This window comes from Halichoerus grypus, chromosome 3 (genome assembly GCF_964656455.1).
Source record: "Halichoerus grypus chromosome 3, mHalGry1.hap1.1, whole genome shotgun sequence".
Lineage (NCBI taxonomy): Eukaryota > Metazoa > Chordata > Mammalia > Carnivora > Phocidae > Halichoerus > Halichoerus grypus.
In genome coordinates, this window is record NC_135714.1 from 56,449,185 (window position 1) to 56,474,770 (window position 25,586).

The following is a 25,586-nucleotide window of genomic DNA, read 5'->3' on the forward strand; positions in this document are numbered from 1 at the left end:
TCCCAGACTCTGCAAGAATCATCTAGGGAACATGTTCTTGCCAGTGACGAGCATCTAGCATAGAGGGATGCTCTTCCTTTTTCCCATTGTGGCGTTTTGCGTATCTCTTTTCCTAGTACAAATTCCCCATTCTTTGGACCGCAAAAAGCTTTCAGTATGAACTCTGTACACAAAGGCCTAAACCTCAGAAAGTAGCAGTTTTGACCTTCATTATGTACTTTTTTCTGTTTAAAGACTGTCTAATGCATTTTTCCACATCAACAGTCCATTTAGTTTGTGATGAAATCATGGATGCTTTCACCAGAGAAATGCACAATAAATGTGTAGGCACAAAAACTTGCATATAATTTCAAAGTGCCTGTGGACCCCCCTGGATTCCCACCAGGGACCCCAAGTTTAGAACCACTGCTCTGTGCTTTGACAAGAGTCCTGGCTCTTCCTTCTTGCTCTGAGTGAAAGAACTGCAGAGGTGAGGCTGAGGACAGAGAAGTAGAAGGTTGAAGCCCAAAGCAGCTCTGGGGTCCACGGGGCGTGAAGAGTGGAGCCCTGTCCAGCTCCTGGACTGCTCTGGTGTGGAGCACGTGGTGGGGGTGGTGGGCAGCGTTTCCTTAGCTTCCACACAAGAAAAGCACTCTGCATCGGTGTTTGTTGAGCCATTAACTTTCCACTCTTAGTTGCCTTCATTACCTCTGATGACCCCACCCTCCCACCTCTCATCCCTTGCACTTTTTGTTTTTAAAAGAGCAGTCTGTGTTGTTTTATTAGCTACCTTGTCTGGGATGTGTGCAGAGGAGAATGCACATGAAACATTTCCCCTTAAACTATAATTTTCTCTTGAAGTCATTAACCCTGTGATGCTAATTTTTGTTTTGTCTTCATTTGATTGTTCCCTCTGCAGCCCCTCTCTCCCAATGGCAGCTGGAGATGGTGGGGCAGAAAGAACAAAAGAAACCCTATGTTTAGGATCTTTCTTTTGGGGGTAGGAGAGGGAAGACTGTACACAGATACTGCTTTTTAGATATTAATAGGGTGAGAGTCAGAAGTAAAGCATTTAAGGTTTTTTTTTTCTTCCTGCTGAAAACATGGTCATTCAAGGACAAGTGTGTCATTTTGAGGGAATGCAGATAAAATGGCCCTGTTATTGTGAGGAATTATGTTTTTTTACTATATAGCTGCACTCATCCACCCATGTTCTTGTCAACCTTCTATTTATCTGATTTTTTAGCCTTACCCTGGGGAAGGTGTCTCTGCAACCTTCTCTAGTTAGAAAGCCATGTATCTTTGAACTTGGTAGAATTAACTTGCCTACAAAAGCACTGTACTAGATGGATATATGTACTTAAGACTGTGATGCAAACTGGGGAAGAGATTTCTTCCTAAAATTCAGAAAGTTGTATCTGAATTAAATATGGTACCAATCTGTCTTTTACTTTATTCCTTTGGGAGAGAAAAATTTTATTGTGCCAGTTACCTCTTCCCCATATATTCTAGGATGTTATTAAAGCTCTAACATGGTAATAATTATTATTACCATTCTATTGCTTAGGTTAAAATAAAATGAAACTTTAGGGTGCAGGTTATTTTTAGTGCTCAGCCAAAATTTTAGTGGTGAATTTGTTGTTCATCAGTATTGGTGAAATATTTGTTTTTGATGTTAGGGAGCATTAGACATTTGAAAAAACATAGTTCTAATGTTGTGTGTCATTCTAGACTCTTCCTTCCCCCCTCTATCCAGGCATTCCAAAAATCCTGTATGTTCTGCCTTTTCCTGTTTCTCAAATCTCTTTTCAACATTCCATCCCCACTGATGTTCTCTTGGTTCAGAGTCTCATAATATTCCTCCATTTAACACATTTTTGAAGGGCCTGTTACTAGCTTAGCACTGTGCTTAACCACTTTCAGACATCATTCATCTACACCTCTTATTTTCTATGATGTGGTCATTTATTGCCCCCATTTTATGGATGAGGAAATCAGCTTAGAGAAATGAAGTCATTTGCCCATTGTTCCACAACTAGGAGGAGGAAGGACTGAGGTTTGCTTACAGCTCTGACCCCAAAGCTTATTCCTTCTCTCTACCTGGATATGAACAGCTGGAGAACAGTCACTGAGCTTAGCATGATAAAGCTTGGACTCTGGAGATAGACAGACTTTGATTTGACTCCTTACTCTGCCTTTTCTAGTTTCATGATCTTAGATCGTGTTATCTCTAAGTCTCATTTCCTCATGGTAAATAGTGACAACAATAACTTGCTGATAGAAATGTGCTGAGAATTTAATAAGATAACTCATGCAAAGTTCCTGGTCTGATCTGGCCAGGAACTATTGATTTAAAAATGTTAGTAATCATTAGTATTACTTTTTTTTAAAATTTTTTAAAAATTTATTTTATTATGTTAGTCACCATACAATAAATACATAATTAGTTTTTGATCTAGTGATCCATGATTCATTGTTTTCGTGTAACACCCAGTGCTCCGTGCAGTATGTGCCTGCCTTAATACCCATCAACAGGCCAACCCACCCCCCACCCCCCCTCCCCTCTAAAACCCTCAGTTTGTTTCTCAGAGTCCATAGTCTCTCATGGTCCATCTCTCCCTCCGATTTCCCCCGCTTCATTTTTCCCTTTCTTCTCCTAATGTCCTCCATGCTATTCTTTATGTTCCACAAATAAGTGAAACCATATGGTAATTGACTTTCTCTGCTTGACTTACTTCACTTAGCATAATCTCCTCCAGTCCCATCCATGTTGATGTAAAAGTTGGGTATTCATCCTTTCTGATGGCTGAGTAATATTCCATTGTATATATGGACCACATCTTTATCCATTCATCTGTTGAAGGGCATTTCGGCTCTTTCCACAGATTAGTATTACTCTTAATAATTTAAAAATCATTATTGAAGGCCATTGTGCCTCTTGGTGATGGTGCTTTTCGAATGCAGTTTTATCAAATAGGGATTTGAAATTCTAAATTAGGAAGGAATTCAATGTGTAACTATTCTTCGAAAGCAGGACTCCCTTTCAAAATTTTCCTGATAATTCCCAGAGAAGGGTAGGACTTTAAGGCACTTTAACAGGGATTTAAAAACAAAACAAAATGAAACAAAGAAACAAACAAAAAACAATGAATGGTAGCTACCAAGCAACCTGAATATAAAAGTTATTTTTCATTGACCTATGCTCTTAAGTTTTAGAACCAGTAAAGGCTCTTTGCTTCTTCAGAGACTTTTTCAAGTTTGTTACCACCAGATGGGAGCACCTTTCCTGGACCTTCAGTGTCCTCATCTGTATTTATGTAGAGTCTAAGAACACTACAACACAGGTGTGGTCACATAGATTCTGTGCCTTTAATAGACATTTAGTGAACACTTACTGCAAGGCTATGCCCTTATAAGGGACAGGGGAACAAAGTAGAATAATGCATGGTTCCTTATTATAGGGTACTTTAGAACCCTTTTAATTTATTTTTTATTTTTATTTTTTAAAAGATTTATTCATTTATTAGAGCGTGGAGGGAGGGGGAAAGGGAGAGAAACCCTCAAGCAGACTCCCCACTGAGTGCAGAGCCTGATACGGGGCTTGATCCCAATATGCAAGAGATCACAGACCTGAGCCAAAACCCAGAGTCCCGGATGCTCAACTGACTGAGCCACCCAGGTGCCCAGAACCCTTTTTAAAGGTGCTTTTCTAATAAAAGTCACAGCCAAGTCAATCACTGAATGCATTGTGATAAGTATAATCACAGAGGGAAGGCTAGGGTCCTGTGGTAGAACAATGTTAGGGAAAGTTGGGGGCGTCAAGGTCAAACTTACTCTCCTTGTAATTCTTGGCTAGAGTTTGGAGGCATAAGTTGTATTTAGCATCGAAGGGACAGAGCAGGGAGGGCAGGCATCCAGGCAAAGGGCATTTCCCACCAAATAGATTAATGAGTATTTCAAGTCTCCTTCCTTAATGCATGGAGTAGGTGACCTGCTTATATGTACAGTGGAATTCATGACATAGCAATAAAAGAGGAAAAATAACTTCTAGAAACATTACTTAACCCAACTAGCACCTGGAGTTTATAGGTTCTTGATTTACTTTAAATAGTTTTTAAGATGCTGTTCTCCATATTTGGGTTTTCTACCTTCTTTCTCTCTCTCTGACCCATTTTATTTTATGTAATTAAATCCTGTTAAATGCATTAAAATGTGCTCAATTAAAATTTTTAAAGATTATCTGTACAGAGCCTAAGCTATTGTAGGTGCTTGACATTGGTTTTCTGTATAAGAGATTTATTTTATTTTATTTTAATTTTTTTATTTTTTAAAGATTTTATTTATTTGTCAGAGAGAGGGAGGGAAGGAGGAGGGAGGGAGAGGGAGGCAGGCAGCACAAGCAGGGGGAGCGGCTCCATCCCAGGATCCCCCCCTGCCCCCCCCCCCCCCCCCCCCCGCGCCCCGCCATCATGACCTGAGCTGAAGGCAGCCGCTTAACTGACTGACTGAGCCACCCAGGTGTCCCTGTGTAAGAGATTTAGAGATTTCAGAGCACTCTCTTCTAAATTTTAGGTAGCAAAATATATTCATCAGAAATTTAAGGGTTTCACAGTGTAGTGAAGTGAACAGAGCATTAAAAGTTAGAATTCATGTCCTGGCTTGACCATTTAGCTGTATGAGTTTCATGAAGTCCCTTCACCTTCTTGAACTTCAGTTTCTTTCACCTGGAAAATGGTTTAATAATATATTTCTCATAAGCTTGCTATAAGAATTCAAGTAAGGTAGTAATTGTGAAAGTGTTTTAAAGACTGTAAATAGCTATAAGCATATTGACAGTATGATTTTTTAATGATGGAAGACATAAGAAAATGTGACTAGAGATTTTGACAAGTTGATTTCAAACTAGGTCAGTACTTGAAATTTCATGCTATTTAGGAAATCAGAACTAATGGATTGTACTTAATGTTATATTTAGTTTAATAGCCATTTGTGAATGTGCTGCTTTGCAGAATCATTTGCATTAATGGTGGTAAGATGTCTATATTTGGAAGGAAAAATTAGAAAATCAAATTTTCACCCTCAGGGGACTGTTTTCATTTTGTATTTTAAGAAATGGAATAAACGAAAGGACAAGAGTGTTCAAAAAGTAAAAACATGTAGCCACAGAGCCTTTTGGCATCTTGTCTTAGTTAATGACTTTGTTTGCACTCTTTCATATTTTATACACTCTGGAAATCTCAGATCATGTCATAAATGTTCAGTACTAATAACATTATAAGTGATTGCCTAGATTTTGGATTCTGTAGGTGATCAAGCAATAGCTACCCCCCCCCCTTTTTTAAGGCCTCTTAGACATTGGGGCAATAGTTTTTAAATTTAGCCTTTGGAGATATTCTTCTAAATCACAGCTTGAAGATAACCTAAAGGGCAATCAGAGCTTCCATTAAAAACAAAACAAAAAAATGTGTGTAGAAATTATTCCAGTAGTTCTGTCTATTAGACCAAGAAAGTCCCACAAATTAGCTTAAGGGATGAGTAAAGGATATCTTCATGTAACAGAAAAGTTTAAGATGCTTTTTTCTTATGTGGTTTTGAAATAAAAGGCAATACCTGTTTAAGCTTATGAAACAGTAATTTTTATCATTTTCCTCCTTCTGCCATTTCCAAGTTGGGCAACCACACAATTTATAAGAAAGAAATGAGATTTAGGAATGGAGGGCTGGGGTATGTTGAAGAGATGGTGTTTGTCCAGGCAGTTCAGAAACACCAAACCCTTGTCCTCAGTCCAACACTGTTTTTAGAAGATCATCAAGGGAAGTGTGTACACAGAGAAACAAAGGCCAAGAATTCTTTTATTACTGGCTGAGGCTTTGGCTGCAAACCCCAATGTACAACCCTGGTGAACTAGGAAGAGCATAGAAGCAAAACAAGCTCCTTGTATTTGGAACACAAGAGTAGGCCTGCTTTTACACTGGGAACCCCCAACTATGAAGAAAGGCCAGAATAGAGCTTTTGGCAAGAATAACTATTTTCCCCGTACCTGGGGGAAAAGCTGGTATAGGCTAACTGACTTAGAATTTGACTATTTCAGATCAGCTCTCTTCTTTGTATGTGGGATGAGAGGGCTGCTGGAAAGTGGGGAGGAGGATGGGAGATAGGGACAGTCTTCAGTTAACCACAGAAGCCAGCTCTAGGCACTCACTGGTTTCCAGCCATTACTCCAGGATTCCCAGAGTTTGAGACTATAGGTCTACTCCAAGTAATATACATAGTTTTTGGTAGGTCAAATGTATTTCAAAAATTATCCCAGGGATTCATTTTCACAAGGCTACTTTTGATGGTCTGCTTCTTCATGCCAACACTGGTGGAAGCTAATTTTAACCTGAGGACAGTGTACTTGATTAGGTTATATTATATTCATGTTGAGTAATGGGCTATTAATGGTTTATATACTATTGGAAAATAAAGGCAGGCATATATCGCCTCAGATATAACACAGTCAGGGGGTCTCCCTGATATGCAAGATAGGAAGAGTGAAGACAGTAAGGAGGTTTACTTCCCATGTTGGAGAAAAACCAAAAAGAATGGGAAAGGAGTGAGCCCCATATTTTTGTTTTTTATATCTTGCCAGGTATTTTACCTCTTATCTCATCCAATCTTTACAAAAGCCTTTATGAGTTACGGCTATGGAATATGGTTTTAGTTTTCACTGTCCTTGATTTCCTTTAAGGATTTTCTGCCAAGGGAGAACTACATGTAAGCCAGATTTGCAATGAAATAATAGTTTATTTATTAAGAAACTCATTGTAGTATAAATATTTTATTACAGTAAAATATATGTGGGTGATTTACATATACAGACGTTTATAAATCATAAATCTACTTGATGATTTTTCACATTGTGAACACATATTTATAATTGTTACTCAGATTATGAAATAGAACATGACCAGCATAGTATGTTTGTTTTCTTTGTCATGATTTATTTTCTTATTTTTATTATTTTCTACTTTATACCTTCTTTGAGTTTCATTTTCTGTTTTATTTTCACTTCTTGAAATATATATTTAGATCATCAAACTTTGGCTTTCCTTCTTTTGTAATATTTGCATTTAAGGCCATGAGTTTTATCCAATGCACATGCTTATATTCTACAAATTTTGATATGTCATATTTTTATATTATGAGTAATACTGACTTTAATAAATCAATAATGCATCTTTTAATCTCCAAGAAATCTACTTTGTTTTTAAAAATGATTCTGCTGAAATTCTCCATGTTGTAATCAATATTTTAAAAATATTACTGTTATTTCAAAGTGTGTCTGATAATTACAATATGAAGCTCTCCTTTGTTTCTAATTTCTGGTTTTTCTTTCTCTTGGGCCCCAGTCATTTGATTTTATCTGCTAGTATGCCTAGTAATTCTGATTATAATTCTGATATAATATGTACATAGTAGAGATAATTTGATACTCAGGATGATATTCTCTTTCTTCAGAGTTTCTTTCTTTTGCTTTTGGCTGGCATTTAGGTGAGGGGCAGGTCACCCTAATATTCAGTCTGGAATTGAGCTGATTGGAAGCTGGGTTTTGGTCTTTATGTGGATTAGTCTATTACTAGTTTGCCCTTAAGCCTTGGATTTTGTCCTTTAGAGGTCCCAGCTAAATGCCTGGCATGCTTGGCCATTATTTTGAAGCTGCTGAAGGCTCTGCTCAATTTCTGAAGCTCTGCAGCTACTTAGGAATCATCAAATGCCTTTAGTAGAAAAGCAGAGCTGAATTTAGCCTCACCTTTATGCAGTTTCCTTTTTCAAGGATATTGGTTCCTCAAGTTTTTAATGTCACAGTAACTTTCTGGTGCCTTTAAGCAGATTACAAAAATTCTTCAGTTTTTCTTGCTGGAAGGGTTGGTGTGATGCAAGCTAGTTCACCATAGCTGAAAGTGAAGTCTCTTAGGAACATTTTTTTAGGTTGGACATTTTTAGTTCACTAAATACACAGCTCCAGGCCTACAACCACCCACACAGACTCTAAATCCTGGGATTCATAGACTTAAGAGCCATGTGTTATGATAGAGAAATGTAGTTGAGCCTATAAAACAGATTCTGAGTCTCCTTACCTAACGAGCCACAGGGATGAAGATGTCGGGTCTCTCTCTCTCTCTCTCTTTTTAAATCCATTCACTTATCTTTCTGCAACAGAGAACAGTTAGCTTGCTTCTTGCCTTCAAGGCACTGTAACCTTCCCATTGGAAAAAAGTACCAATGAATTTGTCAAACTCTGCTCCATCAAATTGGCCATTTCCATCCCCCAAGGTGTAGAGAAAGGGTGCGGACAGAGGCAGAATCATCTCACTCTGGTGAGTGAGAGCACTTTTTTCCTACCCTAACAGTTAATATTGTTTGCATATAGTAAATGAATAAATTTATACTCAAGTAGCGTAAATAATTTACCAAGATGCTGTTTGACCTAGGCGTTCTCTCATACTTTTAAGTTCCTTGAATCCTAAAGGTTCCACAGCATGGATTTATTCTCCAATGCCATATCTTAGGCACTGCTCAAGAGTCAGCCTCAGTGAGATTAAAATATAGGGGGACCATATAATTTTTTTTAGCACAAGACACTTTTGAGAATGAAAGAAGGTAGTATTAATAATTATATCAGGAAATGGGGTAAACTGGGACTGCCATAAAGAAACTGATAGGTGTGGTGACCCTACTTTACCACTAAGATTTCTTTGCAGTGGGAGGACATGGTCCCAGAGTGATCTGTAGTGAGCTTAGCAGATGAGTTTGTTTGGGAAGGAATAAGAGCTAGCAATTTTCAGAGAGAACGGAAAGGGGGGAATCAGCAGGAAGAAGAAAAAATAAGCTAAGAAGAAGAAAAGAAGATAAGAAGGAACACCAATAAGAAAGCCAGGAATAAGCTCTTTACCCAGGAAAGCAGGTGGATGTTAGCATGTAGACATGATTCATTAAGCAGAGTGAATTGAAAATAAGTACAGATTGGAAGATTAAACTTATTGAGAGGAAAAGAGAATGTATAGAATGCAGTAGCAGTAGGTGTAAGCTTTGTAAAAATAATGAGAAAGTATCCTCAAGTTTACATGATTTTTAAAACATCACTTGTAGTAAGGACATTGAACAGCCCATAGGATCCATTCTAATAAATCAGATTCAAATGACAAACTATGAGTACTCCTGGTTAAAAATGACACTTCATAACAGATGCACTTATTTTAGCATATGCTAATAATGGCAGGCAAAAAGAGGTAGGGTTTAAATGACTTACGTGACTGGGAATAGTATGATAGTCTGGACCTACTTACCAGGTGATGCTGTTGGTCTGAGGGTGATAGTAAGGAGGCTAGGAGGACACAGTGTTAATCAAATGGTCATCCCAGTCAGTTAACATTGGTTAGCTGTTACTTAGTAATGGGTCCCATACAGAAAACCTAAAAACTGCCTTCATGGAAGATGGCAGGAGAATCTAGGACCTGAGTAGAGTACAGAAGATAGACTTTTCAATTAGCTATATATGGTACATATCACTTGTGTGAGTGACTTTGTATCATCTCACAGAGCCATCATCCCAAGTAACCCATCTCTTTCATAATCAGCCTACTTGTTCTGCTTTGTTATAATCTCTAGTTTCTTGGTATGCTAATACTGTGATCCCTGAGTCTTAGAACACCACTCAGAAAGTAAGGACATATAAGAAATTATAAAAATGAACATGTATGGCAGAGGGCAAGCCATATACTTCTGAGTATTTATAGCAAGATCTTACTCTGGAGGAAAGAATGCACGCTAGTATAAAAGGCATTTGAAATGCGCACATCTGGATTCACAGAGTTGGTGGTGTTCCAGGTGTAGCTCCACATAACAGCCATTTGAAATAGATTTCTTTGAGATCAAGTTTGGGTAAAGGAATTCGTATTCACTGTGTGTGTTCTCATAGTTGACCTTGCATTAAATCTATGCTGTGTATCCCTTGGAGAAGCAACTAGTGATCTATAGGAAAGGAATGCCAAACTTTATCTTTGGAATTCAATCCAGATGAGTTTATTGGGTGATTTTTAACCTGATTTGAAAGCCCTAGATTCTGTTCTTGCCTTCATTATCTGTTATTGTTCTCTTAGTTTCTGGTTATTCTTTACCTTTTTGTTTAATGTTTATAATTTTTTCTTAGAGTAGGGTCTATCTGCCGCCCACTACCAGGCATTAAACATTATAGGCATCCATAAAGTTTGAAGAGAATTAAATGGAGTTGAGAGTGGATTTAAATGGGAAGTGAGAAAATTTGTCCAAATAGCATTTTAAAAATCTGTTTTCATATCATAATGTGCCTTATTTATCTCCTAGTAGTAGATAAAGCTTTCCTAGGCATATAGGCATATTCAGGGCTCTGAGAATATCTGTAGTATAGAAACATTTAATCTTATTTAACTTGTATTCCTCAAATTTATTTGACAAATACATTTTTGCAAAGGGTCTGGACTCTTAAGTAGACAGAAATCACCTCAAATTAATTTAAACCCAATATGGAATTTTCTGGCTTATGTAACAAGTAAGAATTCTTGATGAGTTCACAGAATGGAGAAGCTGCAGGACCTCAGGGCCTGGGACTTGGGACTCAGCAATCTCTCTTTTCATCCATTTTTCTCTCTTGCTTTTGTCTGTTTCCTTTTGGGTGCTGACCTCATTATCTCCTAGTGTGGACAGTCCTATGACAGGCCCTTTCAACATGGAGGGGAATAACCTCAGGTGAAAGGGAAAATGCTGATTTTTATACAAGTAAAATATTAATTTCCCACAAGGATCTGGTTCCTGCCTGAGTCACACATCCATCCTTTGAGCCAGTCACTGTTATCAGGGGAGGCGTTTACTAAGATTGGCTGTATCCAGGCCTTTTGTCCATTGAGATGACCTGGTCAGTGGTTATGTCCAGAACCTTTAAGAGAGGAGTTTGAACAGCTTATTGGGAAGAGCAGAAATAGTAACCACCATTCATCCAGTCAACAGATATTTATTCAGCCTTTCTCTTCAGGCACTCTTCAAGGCATTAGAGATACAACACTGAACAAAATAGATGGATATTAATACCTTCATGGAACTTACTTTCTAGTGGGGAGGCAGATAATAAAGACGATAGGTAAAACACGGCATGTTTGTGATAAGTACAAAGAAGGAAAAAATAAAGCAGGAAAGAGGAGTAAAAAGAAACTGTGGGTATGGGGCGCCTGGGTGGCTCAGTTGGTTAAGCGACTGCCTTCGGCTCAGGTCATGATCCTGGAGTCCCAGGATCGAGTCCCGCATCGGGCTCCCTGCTCGGCAGGGACTCTGCTTCTCCCTCTGATCCTCCTCCCTCTCATGCTCTCTGTCTCTCATTCTCTCTCTCTCAAATAAATAAATAAAATCTTTAAAAAACAAAAAAAACAAAAAAAACAAAAAACAAAAAAAAACAAAAAAAAAGAAACTGTGGGTAGAAGAAGGCTGATATTTTAACTAATGTGGCCAGGGAAAGACTCATTGATGAAAAGGTGACTTTTAAATAAAGATCCAAAGAAAGTAAGAGAGGAAGCCATGCAGACATTACATTGGGAAGCAATAGCAAGTGTAAAGGCCCTGAGGTTAGAGTGTACCTGGCATGTTTGAGGGAGGACGTGGAGTCTGGAGTAGTGGGCATGGGGAAGACTGGGAGAGAGCAGTAGGAAATAAGGTCAGGTTGCTGATAAGGAGCCCGATGATGCTGGGGTTGTGACTTGTCCTGACAGCATTGCCTTCCCCCCCGGGCTTTGAGAAGAGGAATGACAGGATCTGACTTCTGATTTGACTGCTCTGGCTACTTTGGTGAATAGACGGGGGGCAAGAGCAGAAGCAGATAATCCAGCCAAGAAGCCAATGCCATTATCCAGGAGAGAGAGATGATCGTAGCAGATGATAGTGGACGAGGGTAGAGGCAGTGAAGGTGGTGAGAAATGATCAGATTCTGGGTATACTTTGCTTTTATTTTTTTATTGTTATGTTAATCCCCATACATTACATCATTAGTTTTAGATGTAGTGTTCCATGATTCATTGTTTGTGAGATTCTGGGTATACTTTGAATGTGGATCCAGTAGGATTTGCTGATAGAATGGGCATGGGGTGTGAGAGGAAGGTAAGTGTCTAAGATGACAGCAAGATTTTGGCCTTAGCAATGAAAGAATGGTAACCATTAGCCAGATGAGGAAGACTGCAGAAAGAGCCAGTTTGAGGAGACTACTGGGGGTGGGGACTCAGTTTTTGGATAAGTGAAGTTTGAAATGCCTATTAGACATCCAAGTGGAGATGGTACAGGTCTGGAGTTCAGGGAGGAGGTCCTGGCTGAAGATAGAAATGTGTGAGTCATCAGCATACAGAAGGTGTTTAAAGGCATGAGATTTGATGAGCTCACCCAGGGAGTGTGTGTAGATAGGAAAGAGCCACTCAGGGGCTGAGTTCTGAGGTACCTCAGATACCATACATGTTCATTTTAGAAAAGCTATTAGTTTCTCTGAGAACACTAGCATTTCACAAACACGGTTTGAGATCTGCTGATCTGAAGGAACATGTCTTTAGAACTACATCTCTTTAGAGCATATAGAATATAGTTTACGTCCTTTGGCCTTAAAAATACACTCCTAATTTTCCAATATGGGTATGATAATCTCAGTAAATGTAACATAGTACTCTAAGACATTTTGTGGAGGAATATAATTGACTGTAGGCTATTCTGCATGTGTTGTGAGTCAGGTAGTTTATTAGTGACAGATTTGGACACAGATTCTAGAGTGAGCCTTGGGAAGCTAACTTTCCTGGGCATTTGATGGTTTTTGGTCTGATTTTTAGTGCTACAGAGTTCATTCTTTCCATTCATAATATTTATTACAGCTGAATTATGTGCAAAGTAGGTATCCAGTACTATGGGGGATAAACTATTCTAAACCTCAGGAAATTTGGGGAAAAGATTTAAGCTTTCCAAAGTATGATTCGGAAGTGAGTGCTTCCAGAGTTCCCAAGAAAGTGGGGCTGAGATGGTTAAATGGCTCATGCTTGATGTTTAGAGAAGGTAGAAGGATGTTTAGAAAAGGTAGAAATGTGGAAAGGAAATTTTTATAATGTGTGTGGGAGTCTAACTACATAAAATAGAATAGGATTATCAGATTACCTGCCTAACTAGATAGAGCAAAGAGTGTGCTGAAGAGAATGGGAAATAAAATCAGATTATTATGTAGAGCTGTTGGTAATGGGAACTCTCTGGAAAGAACCTGAGGAAGATTATTCTAGCAGTGATATTTTGTTAGGCGTTTGTGCCACTTAGCCATACCCTATACTGTACTCTGTGTTTTAGAAAACAGTTCACTACTGCAACTTCCTTAGGTGATAATAACAGTTTTGGCAATTTGATGCTTTTAGACCCTTACCATGGCTGCTCTTTAACTATTTATAGAATCAAATAGATTTTTAAAAAAATATTAACATTTCTGGGGCGCCTGGGTGGCTCAGTTGGTTAAGCGACTGCCTTCGGCTCAGGTCATGATCCTGGAGTCCCAGGATCGAGTCCCGCATCGGGCTCCCTGCTCAGCGGGGAATCTGCTTCTGCTTCTGACCCTTTCTCCTCTCGTGTTCTCTCTCTCATTCTCAGATAAATAAATAAAATCTTTAAAAAAAAATATATTAACATTTCTTGGAGGACTAATGGTATAAACTTCGGAAAATTCCCTTACTGCTTAGAAGTAGTCATGTTCCTAACATCTAAATATCTTCCTTTGCTTTTTTGTGTGTTGTTTGTTTCCACTAAATTATTAGCCCTGATGTCCTTGCTTTTTGCCTCACAGCTTTCTTCTTATGTGCAGTACCAAATTTAAAAAATTCTACAAAAATGCTAACGAGGGTGATGGAGTTTTAGGGATTACTTCTCATGTCACTTATTTTCCCCAATTAAAAACTCTGCAGATGGGGGTGCCTGGGTGGCTCCACAGGTAGAGCATGTGAGACTTGATCTCAGGATCATGAGTTCAAGCCCTACGTTGGGTGTAGAGCTTACCAAAAAAAAAAAAAAGAAAGAAAAAGAAAACTCTATAAATGGAAATTGTTACTATAACTCCTATAACTTTTTTCTAGTATAACCTTTTTATTTTTTATTTTTTTAATTTTATTTTATTATGTTATGTTAATCACCATACATTACATCATTAGTTTTTGATGTAGTGTTCCATGATTCATTGTTTGTGCATAACACCCAGTGCTCCATTCAATATGTGCCCTCCTTAATACCCATCACTGGGCTAACCCATCCCTCCACCCCCATCCCCTCTAAAACCCTCAGTTTATTAATGGGGAAAATTGGGCCATGTCTGCCATTTCCTCTCTCAGCAGTAATTCATGGCAAAAAGTACTGAGTTCACTGGTAACTTTTGACCTAAGGGGAGGGGCATTTATATTGATGATTAGTATATATCAGAAGTTGGTGCCTTTCATATGGTCCTGCAAAATTCTTATCTCCATCCTTCCACGATTGTTGAAATGTTTTCCTTGAGCTGTGGGAGGTGTTTCCCACTCATTGAAGAGTGCTTGAACAGGCCTGTTCTAAGTAGAGCTTGGGGAAGGCCAGGAAAGGGACAAATAACACCTACAAGATAAGCTTTCCAAGTGACCATAAGAAGCAACCTTTCCTCCCCAAGAAAATCTCTTTATACCTTTACCCCTCTCTTCAGATTTCCACGTACGCTTCCCCCCTTCCTCCTCAGCTCACGTCTCAGTCTCTTTTCCATAGTTCAAGGTTGCTTGAACTACTTTTGTGGTTGTCCCCTGTCTCTCCTACAGCAGTAATCTGTCTCATTAACATTCCAAGGTGTTAGCACACTTGCCATTTAAAAGAAATTCTCTATTTTATGTTTTCCTTTACCTACTTTCCTGTTCCTTGCCTTTTCTTGGTAGCAATATTTCTCAAAATAATTCTTTCTACCGCCTGTCTCCACTTCTTCACTGGGCACCCTGGTGGCCACCATAACTGCTCTTGTCAAGATCACCCGGCACCTCCATCTTGACGAATTCATTGGTCCATTCTTGGTTCTCATCTTATTTGAACTTTCAGCAGCCTGTGACTCAGCTGATACACTCTCTTAATTGAGCCCTTTCTTCACCTGATTGTTGGCATATCCTGGTTTTCCTCCAACCTCACTGGCTGCTCTGTGAGGGTGTCCTCTGCTGAGATCTCCTCCCATCCCTATAAAAAATAAAGTGGCCCAGGTTTAGGTCTTATCCCTCTTCTCTATCTACACTCACACTCAAGGTTGTGTCGTCCTGTCTCATGGTCCTAAATTCTGTTTATGTGTTAATATCTTCTAAATGTACGTCCTCCTATGCCACCTTTCCACCTGGATTTTTAGTAGGCAAGTCTCACCTAAAACATCCCAAACTCCTTACTGTGGCCTTCAAGGTTCTTACCACCTGCCCCCCCCCTTACCTATGCAACTTCATTTGCTGCTATTTTCTCTTCCTTTCTCCTTTATCTCCCACCGCACTCAACTTTCTCACTATACCTCTCTACCAAGTTCTTTTCTGCCTCAGAGCTTTTGCACTTGCTGTTCTCTTTGCCTAGAATGTTCTTTGAGCAGGTCTTTGCATGGCTTGTCCCCTCAATCCAGTGTAAAATGTACTTCTTCAGAGGCTTTCCCTGACTACCCTGTCTAAAATAGTACCCTCTAACTTGTTTTATTTTTCCTTCTTAGCACTTATCACTACTTTAAATCATATTTTATTTCTCCTCTGGTGAAATATGACCCAAGGAAGATGTAATTTGTTGATCTATCCCTGTATCCCTAGGGGTTAGATCAATGCCTGGCTCATAGTAGACTCTCAACATATGTTTATTAACTGAGTGAAAAATAAATGAATTGTTTTATATGTAAACATTTTTTATATGTAAGCCATGTGATTATACCCTCAATATTTTTGAATCCAAAGTACAGAGTAATGTTTTTTATAATAGAATGGCTAAACATAATAGAAAAATGGCTAGCTAGAGCCTGTTGTGTGTAGACTCATATAAAGGAATTTCCTTGAGTGATATATGGAGTGTCTCTTCTTGTTCCCTTCTCTGGAAATAAGTTGTGTATTCTTGGCTTTTCCCATGCAGCTGAAGAATAAGTTCATGAAAAAACTGCCACGTGATGCAGAAGCCTCCAACGTGCTTGTTGGGGAGGTTGACTTCTTGGATACTCCTTTCATTGCCTTTGTTCGGCTCCAGCAGGCGGTCATGCTGGGTGCCCTGACTGAGGTCCCTGTGCCCACAAGGTAAGCTTCTCCCTGACCTGCTGGGGTCTACAATGTGCTTCTAGAGTGGTCTTGGCTAGATAATCAGGAGAATGAGGATACATCCAGAGCAAGCATATTGGAAAGGTTTAATCTGAAATAATGATTTAGCCTGTCTTTCATGCTATCAAATTACGTGGCACTTGTATAGTAGTAAGAATAACAATTTAATAATTAATTGGGCCATGTACTAGTTTATTCTTAGGGATTAGTTGATTTAATTCTCACAATAATATATATTTTTTTAAAGTTTATTTATTTTAAGTAATCTCTGCACCCAACATGGGGCTTGAACCCACAACCCTGAGATCAAGAGTCGCATGCCCCTCTGACTGAGCTAGCCAGGTGCCCCTCTTATAATAATATTTTTAAATTCTAAACTATAGGGATATGGATTTTACAGATGAAGAAACTGAGTCTGAGAATTTAAGTAACTTGTCCAACATCATACAGATGGTAAATGTTTCAGAGGTCAGAGTTGCTTTAGGTTGCTCTATGTTTTATTGGAAAATTGGCAATAGGTACATATATATATACACATACACGTATGTATATATGTGACTCTGTGCATATATACACACACATATAGAAAAATCATTAATCTGCCCACTTAAATTTGCACACTTTTACTGTTATGTGTTGTATCACATAAGTTCTTATTCTAAAAGGAAGCACATTACGGTTCTTAGGATCACGTCCTCACTGCCCGCACAGCACGTTATGAGGCCTCCAGTTGATCTACCTTGCAGCTGAGCTCAGAGAGTTAGAAGGTAGACTTACAGAGTGCCGTAGGTAAACAGAAGGTAATGCCTGACTTCAGCTTGTGCTGAAGAAGAGTTTAAAGAGCAGTTTGTAATCTTCGAGTTGACATCATAAAATTATCATGTGAAGAGGAACTTTTCAGGGGCGGGTGCTTTTTTTGTGGGTCCTGGGCAAGGACAAGTGACTTCTGCCTCTTTTAGGTTTCCTCAGGTGAGCAGGAAGGGCTGTGACTCTGCAGTGATCTCAAATGGTTTCAGCATCCTACACTGAGACAAGGGGCTCCCAGATTAGGGGGGAAAAGGAGAACATTTCCTTATGGCCTCCCGATTCATAGATTCGGGCTATTTTTTCTTATCATATGGATATTTTCTCCTTATTTTTATATTTCTTAGACACTTAAAAGGGGAATAATATGGTCATTAATATTAGTCCACCAGCCAGTGGACAAATGATCAAAGGAAATGATCATACCGTATTCAATTAATGGGATTATCACAACGCCTGTTTTCTGTAACTTGGTTGTTCACTTGAAAACATTCCAGCAGAGCCTTGCAGTTCTGTCTGAGCAATCACCTGGCGAACAGCTAGCTGACTCAGATCATGGCTGATGTCCAGCTCTTGTGCCCCTATGGTTTTGTTTATGTCTCTTTGGACTAATTTTACTGGGGCTTGAAAGAAAAAAACATACCATGAAGTGTTAAGTTGCTCTTGCATTTTCATTTTTCTTACTGTTTTTCTCTAGAAGCTACAAGTAAAAAATATTTTAAAGGGCTTTTTATTTAACAATAACACGAGTTAATTGAGTAGCAAATCATGACCATTTGTGTATCCCTCTTATCATCTGCTCCTGTCTGGCTCATTCTTTTCTTCTGTACAGGAGAGTGTTTCTAGTCTAGAGGTGAAATACAGCATCATTTGAATGAACAAAAGGAGCACGGCAATTCAAGGGAATGTAATTCAGTAATGTCATAAAACTATTTTAGGGCAATAATCTGAACAATATATCCAAGCATGTTAACATTTTTCCAGGAAACAGTTTTATCCATTTGCTGTCCTCTGAACCAGTGCATGCTATAATCACTGAGTAGGGAGTCTCATTAGCCTTTTTGTGTATGAGTAATGTGGGGCCATTTACAATGGCTGCATCCTGTGAAATCCAATCAAGGAAATCCCACCAGGAATGTGGTAGTCATTGTGAAGGACTGCTTCTGTACTCAGCATTGTGCTTTAACACTCTACCCTGTCCTACTGTGGGGAGACCTGAAAAGTCTGGTTTTGTGGTCATTTGGTAATGGTCATTTGTCATTTTTCCTTAAGAAGGGGGAAGAAAGTTATGCTCTTATGTTTATGATTGTTATTATTACTATTTGTAATAAGCAGTATTACTGCCATGCATCTGTTAAGAAGCATGGATCTAGCAGCTCTCTCTGTGTAGTGTCCGCATGGTTCTCTAGTTACCCTGTTATTGGCTGAATGTACTTGAGCCTTGTGCTTGCACCTGGACTGGTGCCAGGTGGGTGGACGTTATCTGCTTAGGGGCCCTTCTTGCCATCCATGTGAAGGCAAACAACTGTTCTTTGATATTTGGTGACGTGGTAGGATATAGTTATGATTTTCCCAGCATCTTGCAGACACTTGGCTTGCTGTCATCTTCTGTCTGTCCACGGAGGCTGCCACACACTCGTATTTATGAGCAATGTAGGGGATAATTATTATTATTCCCATTTCACAGTTGAGAGTTGGAGGCAAAGGGAGGATTTACTCTCAGTGCTAGAAATAGAACTGCAGATTTCTGACTCTGAAGCCAGGCTTTTGTGGGGAATCTAAGGAACTATGTAGAATGGATTAGAACAAAGTACTTGAGGGTCTTCCCATGAAGAAAAATAAAAGCCCCTGATCAGTTTGTTCTTTTCTGATCTTGATTTTCACATTTAAGGCAAATATTATTCAGTAAGTCTGGTCCTCTAAAAAATTAGGTTGTTTACTCTTTTCATTATCACTGTAAGTTAATACGTATTTTATGTGATAAATGATGATTTGCCTGAGAGAAGCAGTTTGTGCTTAATTGTCAAAACCATAGAAAATCTTATTAGAGGGATTGGGTTGGAGGTCCTACTACTTCAATTCTGTCTTGTCCAACAATTCAGTTGCTAGCTGCTATTTACCGTATGTAATGTGGTTGGTTATGGTGGGTTTGTGGTCCTCATGCATCTATTGTGGAAGCTACAGTTTAGCCATCATTTCCAAAGCCGCTAAATATGAATAATGGCTTATTTGATTCACTGCTGTTTTGAGAGCAGGGAGTAAAGGATTGGTACATGCTGAGTTTATTCTAGAAATAGCTGTGATATATCAGGAAGGAGGGGGGTGCACATCCTTTCTGAAAAGATTGAGTGGTTTAGGAAGGCTGGCTCTTCTTCTGATATTATGCTCTGTTTCTGCCTATAATTATTTTGTGAATGTGAGTATAGTCCATTGGTTCCGGACAGAGATCATCTGGCACTTATTTTTGTTACGGAGAATGCTAAAGGCATCCTCCCCAAGCATAATTAGGTATGTGAAAAAGCTCACAGGAGTAGAGGAGCCTCATGAAGATTCTTGAAACAACTAGCACTATTAAAAATTCTAACTATGACTTTATTTCTAGTTATGAGTGAATAAAAAGAACTCAGTAACATAAATTAATTTCTTTTCCCCAGCTGTCAACATGGGCTGTGCCCTTCCAGCCACACAAATGTGATGTTTACTCTAATTTGTTAATAAAGAAAAAAGCTTCTGGTTAAAAATAACATCTGTCCATTGACAAAAAACAGCTTGGGTCATGAAAGGAGTTTTCAGTACGTTATAAAAGCTGAGTTTGGCAAGATGTACTTCTATCATAAAAGTTGTAACAGCTTTCGCCTCTTTGAGGGTTAAAGGGGAAAGAACATGTTTCAGGCAGAGGGAACTTCAACTTGATGAGTTGTTCTGTGTTGCTAGTTTTCCAGATCTCTCATCGCCATTTCAACAGTGCAATCCAAATTAGGGGCTTCTTAAGGGTTTCTGTTCCTACAGATGAAATTCTTCACCCGAGGTGATGTTTCCTGCTACCTATAGATGGCTAGATTTCTTCTCTGTATCATTTTAAAAGGTTGAATTTATTGAATGGTTCCTGACTGGAGTAATGGAAAAATTTCGCTGATATGTAACATTTTATTTCTATTGGGCACTTGATGATTCTCCATTAAAGAATAAATAAATATATGGATTAATAAATATTTATATATTACATATAATATATACATGTCTTTTTAAAGGAAAAATTACATTATCCAGGAAAGAGACAGTGTACCTTTATATTTAAGTTACTGAAACAATATAATTCTCCTATATTGGGTTTATTGCTATAATATGTATTATAGTCACTATTGGTCTGCTACTTCCATTCAGTCTTTGGTACTGTTTAGCAGAGACTGGAGTAAATATTTACAGGAAATCTATGCTCTCATCTCATAGGGCTGAAGTTAGAGGCTCCGTTACTCTCTCAGCTCTTGGGATAGTTACCCATCATCTGCCAAAGTTTATATTTGAGGCCTCTAATAACTGAGAGTATTTGTCTCACTTTCTAACAAGATGGTATTTTAGCTTTGTTGCCATATAGCCAACCTGATAATTAATTCATGTGTCAGTTGATAAACGTATATTTCCATAATGTGTATTTGTAAACTATCATCATGATGGAGATGCTAGGGCAAGGTAGGAAGAGGTACAGAGTGGTTCTGGAAAGATCTTAGATATTATGTCTTACTGAAAAACTAATGTTTAGACACATTAAAATAACAAAAAATGGTGGGTAAAGGAAACCCATTATTTAAAAATGTGTCAAGTAAAGGATCCAGGTGTTGGATATTTTCTCTTGCTGCCCTGCATCTGCCCCCTTTGGCTAAAACTATGTTCTTACTGCCCTGCCTGACAGCAGGCCATTGCTAGACAGGCAAATGGGACTGGGGAATGTGACCAGTACTGTAGGTGTTCCTTAATTGGATTTATATTTTGCTTTAGTGGTTAAATATTTTTGCATATGTTGCACTCAAATCAGTGATCTGTCCCTTTAGTAAAGTACATTTTACTGTCATAAGGAAGCACTTTATAATACTATATGTAGTGGTATATAATTTAGGTCCAGCTTCAAACAAAGAAAAGTTCTAGTATCAAATGAACTTCCGTATTAGAAGAACTAAAATCCAGTTTTAATATTGACTTCCTTCATACTTGAACAGACTTTCATGCGTACCGATTGCTTTTGCTTTTTCATCTACCGTGATAACACTTGAAAGTGAGTGTGCCGCCTCATGCCGGAACTGGTTTCTAAGCAAATAAGTATTGAACGGTTTTATGGTTATTTTGGTATAAAATCAAAGCATTCAAACTTTGAGATACCTTTTTACATTCTTAATTTCTGTTTTTTTCCCCCTTTTCCCTTTGGATTGAATTTTGTAATGAAGAAGAGAAGTTATTTATTCAGGGGCTTTTTAGAACAAACCCTAACACTTTGAAGAGTACTTGCTGTCAACCCATTTTTATTTAAAGTGAGGTATTTAGGGGTGCCTCAGTGGCTCAGTCGGTTAAGCAGTTAAGTGTCAGCCTTCAGCTCAGGTCATGATCCCAGGGTCCTGGGATTGAGCCCCATAGCGGGTTCCCTGCTCAGCAGGGAGCCTGCTTCTCTCCCTCTGCCTCCCCCCTGGCTTATGCTCTCTCTCTCATTCTCTCTCTCTCTCTCAAATAAATAAATCTTTAAAAAAAAAAAAGTGAGGTATATAAATAAATAAGTAAAAAACAAAATTTTATCAAGCAAGTCCCATAGTATCCCTGGTCCCATAAAATTTTACCTAAGATTTCTTGTCCCCAAATAAGTATCCACAACATCTTTTGCCAGAGTGACCTGTGGAAGTCATAGGTTGGGCAGGTAATATTAGGCAGAATTGTGGGCTGAAAGGAACAGGAGGTGAGAAGGCCTATCTACTCTCTCTCATTTACTAGGCACAATCTTTGGCTCATCCACCGACCTCCCTGAGCCTCAATATCCTCACCATTAAATGGGAATAGGATGCCTGTCCTTATTGCAAAAGGGTATATGTAGTGTGAAATGCTTTGCAAGCTTTAAAAAGCTGAGCAAACGTGATGTAATCATTTTTATTGCCCTTACTATCTTCATGTTAGGTAAGACACGATCATAAGCAAGGTAGAGGTGTATCCAGAGTTGCCTTTTATATATTTTTTCTGAGTCACTTACTTACTGGGTTTCTTCCTCCCTAGTCGAGACACAAACCTAAGTGGGGATAAGCTCATTATTGAGGACCTACTTACTGTAGCGCAATGAGTGTGCATTATCAAGATAACAAGTTTGGAAAGGAAAATGAGGACACCCACAAACGAATTTTAACTATCTGTGAATGATGCTTTATTTTGAATTTCTCTCGTATTTCTCTTTCTTTACTTTGGCTGTCAGCATGTGGCTTACTTGTAGAGGACTTGTTTTTTGCTGACTTACAGTCACTTCTGAGCAGAAATATTTCTTAGAAGTATGGAGAGGATCATTTGTCACTGCTCATATTGAGTAAGGAAAAGTCAGAGAAATCTGAAGATGTACTAAGTCTTTCTGGTTATTGTGTTTAATGGGCTTTCTCCAAAATTCTGAAAGTCAGTAGAAATGGAGAGAGAAGAAAGTTTAGAAAAGGAGATTGAATGACTCCCAAAGTGAAGTTCTCCTGCTCAGTGGGAAACTTCTCAGGGTTTCCATGTGAAATTCTTCCTTGCCTCCAAAGAAACAACAACTTGGGTTTCACAATAGTGTGAAAGAGTATCTTTCATATTACCAAGAATATTGCCTTTGTTTTAAAGATGTATTCTAGACCTATGCTTTTTATCAACTAGGATAAACGTGTCTCAGTTTTATGTATATTAACTTTGATGAAATGTGTTTTATAGCTTTTGCTTCTTTCCTCTTCCATTAGGTTCTTGTTCATTCTCTTAGGTCCTAAGGGAAAAGCCAAGTCCTACCATGAAATTGGCAGAGCCATTGCCACCTTGATGTCTGACGAGGTAGGCGATCTGGAACATGGTCATCTGTGACCGTCCCACTTGTATAGTTTTCATACTGTGAATTGGCTGTCACGATTTATTCAGTTAGAATTATATGGTTATCAGCCTTTATGACATGAGTCACAGTCATTCATGGCAGATGAGCTGATATCTACACAGTTTTCAAAAAAAACCAAATTTTATGTTGGAATAAGATATAGGTTCCTTTCTTTTTCTAAGCATTTGCAATTCTTAAAACTGATATATATGAAATATTCTTTAAAAAGTTCAAATCACTGTATTAACTTAAGCTTTGTCTCTTAAAATTTTTAATATATTCATTCTGGGAGCTCAGGTGTCCATATATCATATTGTTTCGGAAATAATGGGTTCTGTAAAGTAATGCATAATAAAACGGATCATGCATTTTTCCCTAGGTATCAGAAAGTACCTGTGTTTATGGTCTTCTTATCTTGTGGGAAGGAATTATACACACACTAAAATGCATTAGCAACCGTTACTGCAGAGTATCTAGTACTTTGGAATTATAACCTTACTCTCACAACAGCTGAGTGTTGTTACACACATTTTAGGTACAGTGAAACCCTAAACCCTAGTCTCAGTAGGAGAAATACAATTAGGATATGGGATCACTGATTTCTGCCTCTGTGCCTTTTTAGCTTACTCTTTTCCCAAACGTTGTCCTTTTGCTTTATTACTTGATTTTTTAGCTTCTCCATGTGTTAAGTGGAGAATAGGGCATTTAGTTATGGAAGTTCTAGTTGGTGATTACTGAGATGGTTACTTTAATGTGAGACCGAGAACATTGATGTGTAGCTATGCTGGTTTCCCCCCTTGAGGCAACTAAGCCTCTCAGGGGGCTCTTTTGTTTATTTTTGTATGTTTATATTTTCTTAAAAAAAATTCCTTCCTCCTAAGATGTAGCAATTAGAAATGCTCTAGGCTCTACGTGACAGAAAAATCTGATTTATAGTGGCTTAAACTATTTGGGGTTTATTCTTTTGCTCACATACCAGGAAATTTGGAGGTAGGCAGTTGCTAGAGTTGGTTTAACATAACTGCTTCATGATAAATCAAGAGCCACGGCTCTTGTTTTGTGGTCTTAAGATGGCTACTACAGTCAGCTCCAGCCATCTCTTCTGTAGTTGAGGCAGGAAGAAGGGGGTAGGAATGTTAGCTGTATCTATCTCTTTTAACAGGTATTCTAAAGGTTTCCAGACAGCTTTTTTCTTTTATCTCATTGGCCAGAACTGTCAATCCTTATCTGAAGGGCAGGCTGGACGAGTGACCCTGTGACTCCAGCCTCCGTAGTTGCTGTGCCCGCTGCGGACGAGGTGCTGGCACTTTGGACTGCCCTGCCCTCAACCTCACAACCCCCCAGACCATGACATGTTATTTGTTTGACAGCTTTTAAAAATTCTTGTTTGAAGAGAAGAGATTTAGTAGCAATCTTTAAGAATAGCTAAGGATGTTAAACAGGGGCCATCTTTTCTCCTGGTGACTAAAGTATTTGACTTACGAGGTATGAAAAGGTGTAAAGGACTTTCAGCTCATCAGCTAGGTTAGAAGAATGGAATGAAACGCAAAGAGGATTACGTGCATTCTGGAAGCTCCTTCTTTGGATATCTGTATAAAAGACATGAAACATTTGCTGCCTTGGATGACTTAGTTATTGCCTTGCTAAAAGGTTAGACAGATGATCACCTGCTTAAAGCCCTTTGCTTTACGTGTTAACAGTATAACTTAGATTTTTCTTCATTTAATAGCTAACATTATTTGTGTGTTTGAGAGTTGCAATGTTTGGGTCTTAACCCGATCTTAACACTCAGCTTGAACTTTTCCTTTTTGAATTACCAGCAATGGTTTGTCCCAGTCATTTTTATTTCAGAGAATGACTCTTCTGTATATTTCTCCAAACCATTTTCATCTGGCTTCCACAGCAACTATAGCAGTAATGGTACATACCAGTGGGAGATGAAAGGCAATGTTGTGTTGCAGTATTGATAAAAATAAAAAACATATAAAAGAAACACAGCTGTTTTCTCATGCCTCTACTTATATTCTTTGGGTTCAGAATCAGAATACCAAAATAGTTTGGGACAAGCTGATAGGAAGTATGAAAATATGATTATATTGAATATATATTAAATATTAAAGTGGATTATAGATTGCCTTTCTCAGGCTCGGCATGCTGTGAGGCATGTGAGGCATGGAGAGGCATGTAGAAGGTTCTCTTGTCGATCAGCACATCTCTTACTACCCTTTAGGTGTTCCATGACATTGCTTATAAAGCAAAAGACAGGCACGACCTGATTGCTGGCATCGACGAGTTCCTAGATGAAGTCATTGTCCTTCCACCTGGGGAATGGGATCCAGCAATCAGGATAGAGCCTCCCAAGAGTCTTCCATCATCTGACAAAAGGT

At 38.6% G+C, this 25,586-nt stretch overlaps 1 protein-coding gene across 6 annotated transcripts in view; it reads left to right on the forward strand.

The window, feature by feature from the left end:
- Window positions 1-25,586, forward strand: part of SLC4A4 (solute carrier family 4 member 4) — a 346,035-nt gene that overhangs the window by 207,723 nt on the left and 112,726 nt on the right. For all 6 annotated transcript variants that reach the window (XM_078068751.1, XM_078068750.1, XM_078068748.1 and 3 more), the window contains 3 exons: window positions 16,144-16,301; window positions 23,075-23,162; window positions 25,430-25,584. In XM_078068751.1, coding sequence (XP_077924877.1) covers window positions 16,144-16,301; window positions 23,075-23,162; window positions 25,430-25,584 — 401 coding nt within the window. The remainder of the gene's footprint in view (window positions 1-16,143; window positions 16,302-23,074; window positions 23,163-25,429; window positions 25,585-25,586) is intronic.